General features: G+C 38.3%; 1 protein-coding gene across 1 annotated transcript; it reads right to left on the bottom strand.

The window, feature by feature from the left end:
• Positions 1-746: 746 nt before the first annotated feature.
• Positions 747-10,115, bottom strand: LOC122170968 (poly(A)-specific ribonuclease PARN-like). Its single transcript, XM_042838255.1, has 8 exons — positions 9,912-10,115; positions 9,409-9,451; positions 8,701-8,776; positions 7,735-7,845; positions 7,586-7,655; positions 6,940-6,995; positions 4,610-4,696; positions 747-850 (listed from the first exon to the last, which is right to left on the bottom strand). Exons 2-8 carry the CDS (start codon positions 9,430-9,432, stop codon positions 762-764), a joined length of 513 nt encoding a protein of 170 aa, XP_042694189.1. The 5' UTR covers positions 9,433-9,451; positions 9,912-10,115; the 3' UTR covers positions 747-761.
• Positions 10,116-10,121: the final 6 nt, after the last annotated feature.

The following is a 10,121-nucleotide window of genomic DNA, read 5'->3' as shown; positions in this document are numbered from 1 at the left end:
AATCAGAGGGGTTGGAAGGACCTGAAGAGATCATTGAGTGCAACCCCCTGCTAAAGCAGGCCCTGCAACTGGTCGCACAGCTCAGCACCCAGATGGCTCTGGAATATCCCCACAGGAGGAGACTGCCCCACCTCCCTGGGCAGCCTGTGCCAGCGCTCCGTCACCCTCCCCACAAGGAAGTTCTGCATGTCAGGACAGAACCTCCTATGTCCAAATTTTAGGCCATGGCTCCTCGTCCCGTTGCTGCGCACCGAGAAGAGCCTGGCCTCATCCATTTGCCTCCCACCTCCCTTCAGAGATTGACAAACATTGGCCAGATCCCCTCTCAGCCTTCTTTTCCCCAGGCTGAACAGACCCGTGTTTCTCAGCCTTTCCTCACAGGAGAGATGCTCCAGGCCCTTCATCACCTTCATGGCTCTCCGCTGGATGCTTTCATGTGAGCATTGAATAAAAAGGGATGACAATACCAGAATAATCATGTATAACAGGCTGTTTCAGGTCAGTGTTCTCAAGCTATAAGTTATGGGTAGTTCCTTGACCATGGAAACTACTGGGGTCTGGTGGACCCAGCAACAATGAATGAAGAAAATCTCAAAAGCAAAAACTGCTTTTCTGCATAACTGGAAGGTTTACTTCCAATAAATTCAGAGCCATTGGTCACTTCTCTGTGCAACACAGTGGTTTTGTCACTAGAATTGCAGATGCTGCTGGCTTAGAGAATTTTAAAGCAGTTGAAGTCTCACCTTAATTCTGAAGTAATTTCAGAAACACTTACCTATTTGTACTTGTTCTGGCTGGCTCAACGATACAAATGCTGACGTGTCATCAATCCATGAAACCTGAATGTTACCTAGAAAAGGCAAAAGAAACGATTGTTTTTATCTTAGGCTCAGCCACATATCTCATCTGCTGTGCCAGATGACAGATAAGAAGACGCTCAATTAAGTGTAACTTCAGCTGAGAATTTTTTTTTTATTTTTTTATTTTATTTTTTTAGCAACAAGACTCCACAGTAAAGGTGAATATTGCATCACCATGCATAGCTGAGCCCAGAACCACTTCAGAAAGAGTGACCACTGCATGCTCATCCTGTATACCCTCAGACTCACTTGAGTAAGGAGGAAAAAAAACCATGAGATTTGACTAACGCCTTTCAGACTCCTACAGGATTCTTCTGCCTTTTTGTATTTTTTTCTCCTTCCAATCTTTTAACAAGTTATAATCAGCAGCTTTTCAGCCCTCACTCCATGTGCCCTATATATTTTCACAATAAAAATCAAAGTAATTTTGGTATGTAATTTCAATTTTGTACCAAAATAAAGATCATCTCTTGGGGTTTCAAAACCAGTCCATTCTTCAGAACTGCAGCATTTTTTGAAGACAAAGAAAGGATTGGCCCAAATTACCACTCACTGTTCCTTTTCCAAAACAGCTACAAGATAAAAAAAATTCTGGTAGTGTAGGGGGGAAAAGGTGGCTCACACAAACAGAGAACTCTAAGTATTGCAACACTAAGTCCTCCAAGTCTGGTTTGTGTCACACTTTCATACTATTTCCTGGATGCACAACGAAAACCTCATTTTCAGAAATAAGAGGAGGTCAAATACACAAAAACTGTGCACCTCATTTGGAAGTTGTCAAAATGGAAGTGACTGGAATCGAGTTCCTCCATTCATCAAACATACATTCCATTTTCTATGGGAATAGCTTAAAATGTAACACAGGCACAAAAACTGCTTACAAAGGAAAAAACATGTAGGCAAAGATTCCCACCTCAGACACAAGGACTTACTCTGCAGTCTGAAATCCTTTTACACCTCCAGTCCTTAGAAGAGGACTGTCCATACATGTCAGACACTGAAAACTGGTGTGACCTTTTTCAGGCAGACCAGGATATGACATTACATCTACAGTCATATCACCATTTAACCTTCAGACTTCACAGGATTTTAAAAAATGATGCAAACTGACTTAAAATGCACTTCAATTTCATGTGACTTTTACCTGACCCATGAAAGGCACTTGAACTGAAAGATGTACGTGTGACCTCTAATTCATGAGTCCCTGAAGTTGTAGGTTGCTAAAAGGCAGGAAAACTGTTTTACTTTGGCTCTGTTTCTTACATTTCCTAATCACTTGCTACCTTCATTTAGCCAAAGAAAAAGAGATTGTAAGTACATTCTACTGTATTACAGAGAAGAAAAATGATCACAGTGACACCACCTTAGGATTGCAAAGTTTCTATACACCAACATCAGACAAAAGAAATAGCTGAATCTTTTCTGTGAATAAGAGTCGAAGCATATATTGAATGCAAACAACATTTTCCTGGTGAATAATTGAAAAGGGTTAACAGAGCTTCCACCTTTCCGGCAGGAAGAAAGTGCAAAGAAAGCAAAAACAGCTGAAGGAAACATTGCCGTGAAAAGGGGGAGGAAAGACGAGAAATGTACACAGAAATACAGGATCAGAATAAAATAATTGCAATTTTAAAAGGTGCAGTACATGAAGCTCTGATGCCTATGTGAACCTAAGCTACAGAAGAATAGTTAGCAAGAAGTTCTTCCTTAAACTGGATTGTTCACATGTGACAGGGTCATTTTTTAAGCTCCACTTCTCTTTAAAAAAAAAACAAGAAAAAAAAAGTTAAGTGAGGATTTTTCAGCAGAGGGAGCCAGGAACAAATGTCATAGTGTGTGGAACCTGCAATTGAGTCTCAAAGTTGGATTTAAAAGTCACTTAAAGCTACATATGTAGTAGCTTGGACTATCAGAACAAGGTTTAAGCACATGAAGGATCAATTACTTTTATTTCTTTTAAAGTCATTTACGCATCTCCAGATCAGCAAGGTTCCATGAATACACCACTGTTCACTTCCCTCTCAAAGAAGTCTCTCGTGGTGATGCAGAGGTTTGACTCCACTCATTTGGAAAAAAATCACGTAGCAGGTTTTTACAATACTGTGGTAGTACATGTTTTAATTAAAACCCATTAATTTAAGTGGCTGTGAAAGATATGCACAAAAGCGATGAACTGCAACAGATACTATTTTGAATACCTTCACATCTAAACACACAGTGTTTAAAGAAACAAATGTTTTTAGAGTGCACAGTACTGCGAGCACTTGCTCAGTGAAATTACATTCACTCATGAGACTGTAAAAACATCTTGCAACAACAGGTTTCCACTTGGTCTGCATGCAGTACTTCAGCTGCAAGTTTGACATCGCAGTCCCTTCGGCTGTCTCACTGCTTTCATTAGAAACTTCACAGGAGATTACAACTCTAATTCAAGTACTAGGCTAAAACCAAGTCAAAATGATTTTTCTCTAAGGACAGATCAACGTTATTATTTAACTTGACAATTTATTTAGAATCCAGGTGAAAGTTTACTTTAAAAATACTTTAATTCAATTAGCATTATAAATGGAAATAATCCACATCTGTTGCTGCCACATTTTTTGGGCTTTTGGCAAATCACTGCATCTCACATTGCCCCTCTCTCTATCCAGCTACAGCTGAAAAAGCTTGGGATCCTATAATTCTGGAAGGCATCCTCTGCAGCCTGTTCTGACATGGATTAAGCATTATCCAAAATACCACAAGTTTGTAAATTTAAATCTGAAAGCACACAGCTCTAGAATCTGTAAAAAAACAGATAAATTCCAATTCCAAATTGAATAGTACTTCAGATGTGTAAGCATGACCTCTGGTGGTAGTGATCCCTGCTTCCGTTTCACACCAACACTGATAAGGAGTTGTTCAAACGTGTGAAGTTATATGGCTGAGTGTTTAAAAGCCTGCAGAAACAATACCCAAGCTGCTCTTACATGGGGTTCTTACCCCTGCGAGTCTAACTGAAGAAAAATCTCAGCAACTTACATTCTAGACTTATCAAATCTGAATATAAAGTTCTATCCTGCATTATAGTAGCATCACACTGCAATGCAGATGAAGTCAAAAGGAACAGAGATCCTGAACAGGCTACTGAGTCACATTCTAGGTGAAGAGACAGATATTATTACTGAAATGTTATTATAGTTATATGACAACAGTTACTACTATAGAGAATCAGAGCAAGCACTGAAGTGACAATATTGAGTATATTGAGGGACTTTCACCCTGTTACTGGTGATTAGACATCCTTAGGGTTCACACTGTAACTCCTTCAATCAAGGGAAGATTCAGGTTTGCCCTGAATCCCTCTGCCACACTACAAACTATGACTTAAGTCACTGACTTCACTCCTGAGGGCTTGATCTGCCTGTCATACCAAGAGCCTTTCCCTTTGGTCACCTTCAGTCTCAACTCTTTACCAGGAGAGGATATGAATATTAAGATGACAGTTCCACAATATTTAACAAGTACCAGGTAACAAAGATTTCTAAAGAGCAGTTCAGCGAGGCAGACATTTTAGACACATCACTACAAAGAAATTCCAAAAGGTATCTTTCAAAAATTACTGATTATGATTTATGTATGATTTACCCATACTAAGCCCAAATTCATAGGTCAAAAATAACAAAGAAAATCAGACGTATTTTCCATTGTCAGAGGAAAAAATTAAAAAATAAAAAAAGACATAAGGAAGACTAGATTATATTACTCACCAAAGGCACTAAAAAGCTGGTAAAGGTCACTAGTCTTCCACTCTTTGGGAAAAGTGACGTGAAGAACATGATCTCGTTTTGGTTGCACTGCAAAATAAGAAGTTATTTATTAGAATAAAAGTTACCACTGGTATCTTTAGCACAACCTTAAAAAAGAAAAAGTTACCTTACATGGTCATATAACTTTTACTTTTTATTATTATAAAGAAAACAGGCCAAGACCTATGGAACAACACCAGGCATCAGGGAAAACTTGTCCACACTTACGCATGAAGTAGATATACAGATGATCTAGTATGATTTTGTGTAAGAAACTGAAGCAGCATTACATGCAGCAGGAACTGCCCACAAAATCAATCTGTTTGGGGCTAAGTGTAGAAAAATAAAGCAAAAAAGCAGCAGGCTCTTCATGCTCTGGCTCTGGTTTTAGTATGTTCTTAGCAATAATTCAATGATACAATTTTTCTGTCAGTAAAAAAAACCTTAGCCCTGAAACAATGTTCAAAGCAGTTTTCATTCCAGGTACAAGACAGAACACACACTGACAGACTTCCTATTAATAAAGTCGTCACCAGAAAAAAATACATACAAAGGCCAACATACAAAAAAAAGGCACCAAAGATGTTTATATACACTGAAAGATATCTGGATATCTTGACCTCACCCAGTGAGGATCATCTGCACAAAAGAAATCAACGCTGAAGACCACGAAAGTCACTTTCACATAATCAGACTGTTTGTGCAACCAAAGCCCATCATTTCTAGAAAAATGGCTCAAACCAGCTGCAATTGAGCAGAATAAACAAGGTGACAAACACTGCAACACTCTGGGCAGTCAGCTGGTTAGCTGCACTTTTTTTTTTTTAAAGCACAGACCCTAAGCATAACTTCCTCCATAGTGTAGCTTTATTCTTTGCATGCTTTGCATGATTTTACTTCTTTGCATAAAGGCCACCTGCAAGCAAAAAAAAATGTCCAGGCAACGCTGTCAGCCAACAGCAGTGTTTGAATCTCTGGCTGCTTTATGAACTTCTATTTCTACTCAAAGAGCCACACTATGTGTACATTTTTTTGAAGCTTAGAAGGTATCCTTGGTTCAGATTCTGCTGAAATGCCTGCATCAGTCTGCTCTGCAGAGGGCACTTGCAGATAAAAGAGAGATTTTCAGAGTCTTTTTTGGCATCTCTTCTTGGCAAAGCATCCAAATGATCCTGTAATTTGGCCAGCAAGCAGAAGCAGCATCTTCACAGTTTAGTAGCTTTGGCCTTCTCTCAACGATCCAGAGTATTGCCTATGCTACCCTTCCACTCAGTATCAAACTGGGGAAATATAATTAAACAACCATTCCACTAGATCTGCAGAGCCACTGCTCAGTGATCTGATCACCTCCTGCATTTGAAAATTACATGCATGCCACTACAGTATATATTTACCTCTCCATCTTTCTAGAACTACATTGTTACCATTGAACTAGCACATAACAAAAGGGTCATCTTTCAGTCTGAGGTTTCTAACACATGTGTGGAAAATGTCTTCAGTGGCTCTTCCAGATGAGCATTGTTTCTCTGTGAAGACATCCTTGTACCTCCAAGATGCATCACATAAGTCATATATAAGACACTACAAAGTTAAACCCTCACCTAGGTCAAAAACTAGGCTGACCTGCAGGACTTTATGCTTTCTTAAGTAGAGGCACCAGTGGTAACACTCATCCAAAGCTTTCTCCTTCATGATATAACATTCCAGAAGAATAAGGCTGTATCAGTAAAACATGCTCTTATATTAGCAAGTTATTATAGCCCCCGTCTGTAACCTGGAAAAACTTTAAACGTTTAAGTAATATTTCAGATAATGTTGTTCAATTTCTCAAATCACTTCCTAATGTGCCAAAAAAAAAAAAAATCTGATATTTTGGCTGAAGTTAAGGAAAACATGCTACTACATGGCAATTGTGAAGAAAGCAAGCCAGGAGACTTCTGGGACCATTTGCTATTCAGTACTTTGCATCCTGTACTTACTGCCAAGTGGGGGGAGAGGAAGGCATGTGAGTTAGGACACCACCTTTAACAGGTCACCATGCTTAGACTTCACACACAAATATAAGCTACTATCTTCAACCCTCTTACATTCAGTTTAAAGAGTCTAACCTGTCCTAGTCAATCCCCTATATAATTTCAAATAAAAGGGTGAAGTTTTTATCCTTTGATAAATGGCTAATAACCCAAACACAGCTAGAGTCCTGCATGTAAATGTATAACTAATCTTTACACCTCCTCCTCCAGGAAATTTGTCAGAATGGTAGTAAGAACACAAAAAGTAAAGCTACTTACAGTCTGGTCCTTGCAAATTCAGATATGGTATGTCCATTACTCTCATAAGAAATAGCCTGAAGTAAAACAGAAAAATACCAATCATATCTTCATCCCATACAGCCTACTAATCATGTGTGGTTCTTATTCCTCAAAACGATCCATTACCCAACAAGTTAATACAACAGCTTTTTGTTATTTAGATTTTAATTTTTCCACATTATTTAAGCATGCTCAATTTTAATTTTATCAGCAGTCTTAGTGCACCACACCACAAAGAACACCCGACCGGTTCTTCTTCAACTGTGCTACTCCCAAATCTCGCCCTACAAATAATGATAAAATTACAGCCATGTTCCCAACACTGACATTGACAAAGCCATTCGAGAAGTCCAGGTTTTGATGGTTTAACTCTAACAGTCTACATTTAACTCTCCTAAGTGTCCCTTTACAGGCTAGCAGAAAGTAAATTATTGTCTTCCAAATAAAAGGTATTCACTGTACAAATTTTGGCTTCATTGCAGCATTATTAGTGTGAAGAAGAAAGTCTAGCAGAAATTGAAGTGCTAAGAAAAATGCTGTTAGCCATTGATTCCGAGGCTAGTGTTACATTTCAAGGTTTTAGAAGGGTTTGGGTTCACATTCTTTGAAGTATGGCATAACTTACTTGTTAAAAAAAGGTTCGATGAGTTTTGATCTAGCAGACACATGATTTTTTGGAGGACTAAGAAACGAACCTAACAAAGAAAGCAGAAATTCAGTACATAATAAGAAGCTACAGATTGCACTAAGGTCTGAAAAAGACTACATAGATACCTAAAAAGTTAGCCATGGAGATGAAGCACAGTCCAGTAATGTAAGCATCGTATCCCGCTTCATGAAGTTGTTCAGAAGCTGTGTCATAACTTGGAAATCCTTCTGCACTTTCTAAAGAGAAAACGTAGTTTGTCAGCATACATCACTCCAGTTACCTGTATGTTGACACACACACACACACACACACACACTTATTTTGTCACAGAGTATCATTTCTAGAAAGCTTTTACAATTTTCAGAAGTTTTTGACCACGTACATCTTTTAAAGAAGAACAGGTTCCTGGGATAGAAACCCAACCCTATTAGGAAACTATTGATCTCATCTTTCACATACCTACTTAGCTCTGACAAAATATTAATGCAGAAACAACAGGATTTCCCCATACACCACTCTTTCTCCTGACTGCCTTGCAGCTAAAAGAGCAGTCACTCAGAGCTTAAGTTACTCTTAAATAGATACACTTCCCTTCTATCATAGTCTTACCTTCTGAGCCACCCCTTCAATGTTGAGACAAGCTTACCCTTCTATTAAACATTCTTTCTTTCACCTCAAAGCAAAGAAAGCTCCAGAGGAACTCAACTAATTTGTACATGTATAACTAATCACTACTTGCAGAATTTCTTAGTTCTGTTTGCTCAAGTGCCCCTCACAGTATACTGGCTTTGATCTGACAGACAATTATAAGCAGATAAGAGAGTTTTAAACAGTTTGAAATTACTCTCCAAAAATCAAGCTAAAGAACAAATGCCATCATTAGAAAATGACAAAACTGCTGTTCACTGAAACACCTCCATTCTTCTCTTATCTGAAATAAAGTGCAAGGATTCCTACCAACTAAATACAGCTGCACTGTCTAATATTGCCTGATTTTAAAGCCCCTTTCAGCAAAATACTAAATATTAGTATGGAAATCTACATCTCAGGCCAAGAAATAAAAAAAGTCCACCATTTTGATACATCCTTACCAACTTTAGGAGGGCTGAACGGAACCTCTTTTAAACGCTTTTCCAGTTCTGCAAGGGATGTATTACTAATGATGTCCTGCAAGAAAGGTTAGTGTTAACTGCCATGGTCACACACATTTCCTCCGGAAACCAAAATCAAACAGAATAAAATGAATCCTTACTGCTGCCACCTTGTGTCCTGCAAGGGCTTGCACAGGACCTTATTCCAAAACCATTACATCAGAGAAGTCCATCCACACAAGTTTTAAAAAGCTAACTTGCCTTGCCCACAACACAGCACCTATGAGTCACAAGAATTTATCAATACTCTCCAGAGTTCTTGAAGACGCATTATGCCAAAATTATATTCTATTTGAATCTGTTTCCACATATGGGATGTGGGAAAGGCAGCACGCTGAGCAAGGGAAAATATCTGAAATACCAGTCAAAAAGGTTGAACATATTAAGGGCAACTACCGAAGTCTGCATACTGTACACTTTGTAACTCAAAGATCTATGTTACATTGAAACTGCAACAAACAAACATCACTTGATCAAATGTTAGTTTGTATCCTAAGAATTTCAGGAGTTCAGATAAGGGGACAAGAAAAATCTTTTTTTTTTTTTTTTAAAGATCATGATAGACATGTTGTTAGACATTTACCTAAAAAAAATGTTTTGATACACTCTTGTAACTTCAAACCATTCCAAAACACTACATCAATTTACCTTAAAAGGCTGCGTACTTGCCATCAGTTTTGTATCCAATAGCCTAGAAACAAAGTAAGAGTTAATAAGTTAGAACAGAAGAACGTTCATTTCACCAAACCCTTAGAAATGCTTGGGTGAATTAGCTAGGAAGCAGCAGTCTCACCCTACTGAAGCATTATTCTCAGATCTCAGAGCAGTCAAAACGCATTGGCTTTGTCCACTGACTAAACAGTAGCAAAAGACATTGTCAGTAGCAAACAGATCTTGTTCCAAATGCAGTGCAGACTCATTTGATGTTTTGTCAAAACACCAATAATTGTGACAAAAAGCAGAGGGCAAAAGTATCATTTTTTGTCAAGAAGAATAGCACAGCTCTTGTGAACAAGACATGTCACATAATATTTTTAAAACTATTTATCTAACTTGCTCACAATTTTACTTCTTGTCACAGCACTACAAAAATAGCATCGGTTTGATAAAAACAGCACTAAAGAAGTTGCAAGTTTGAATTAAAATCTTACCGGGGAAAGACACATGACGTTACTTCCTTGAATTCACTTAGGTCCTAAATTAATATTAAACCAGAAAAGAAAAGCCGAATAAGTTAATTGTCAGTCAGTCTCAGAACGGTAGGGTACCATTGTAACAATTATCCAGCCAGCTTCTAAAATTACAGGATCACAGAATCAGAGGGGTTGGAAGGACCTGAAGAGATCATTGAGTGCAACCCC

Source organism: Centrocercus urophasianus, unplaced genomic scaffold (assembly GCF_019232065.1).
Source record: "Centrocercus urophasianus isolate 14NV4802_14NV808 unplaced genomic scaffold, USGS_Curo_1.0 seq_745, whole genome shotgun sequence".
In the NCBI taxonomy this organism is placed as follows: domain Eukaryota; kingdom Metazoa; phylum Chordata; class Aves; order Galliformes; family Phasianidae; genus Centrocercus; species Centrocercus urophasianus.
This window is presented reverse-complemented; position numbering and strand designations above follow the sequence as displayed.

Excerpts from the sequence above, each read along its gene's own strand:
- LOC122170968 (XM_042838255.1), bottom strand. The coding sequence starts at position 9,432 with ATGGCAAGTACGCAGCCTTTTAAG. Across the intron at positions 7,656-7,734 it reads CTCCATGGCTAACTTTTTAG|GTTCGTTTCTTAGTCCTCCA; the intron begins GTATCTATGTAG and ends TTTCTTTGTTAG. Across the intron at positions 6,996-7,585 it reads ATCGAACCTTTTTTTAACAA|GCTATTTCTTATGAGAGTAA; the intron begins GTAAGTTATGCC and ends GTTTTACTTCAG.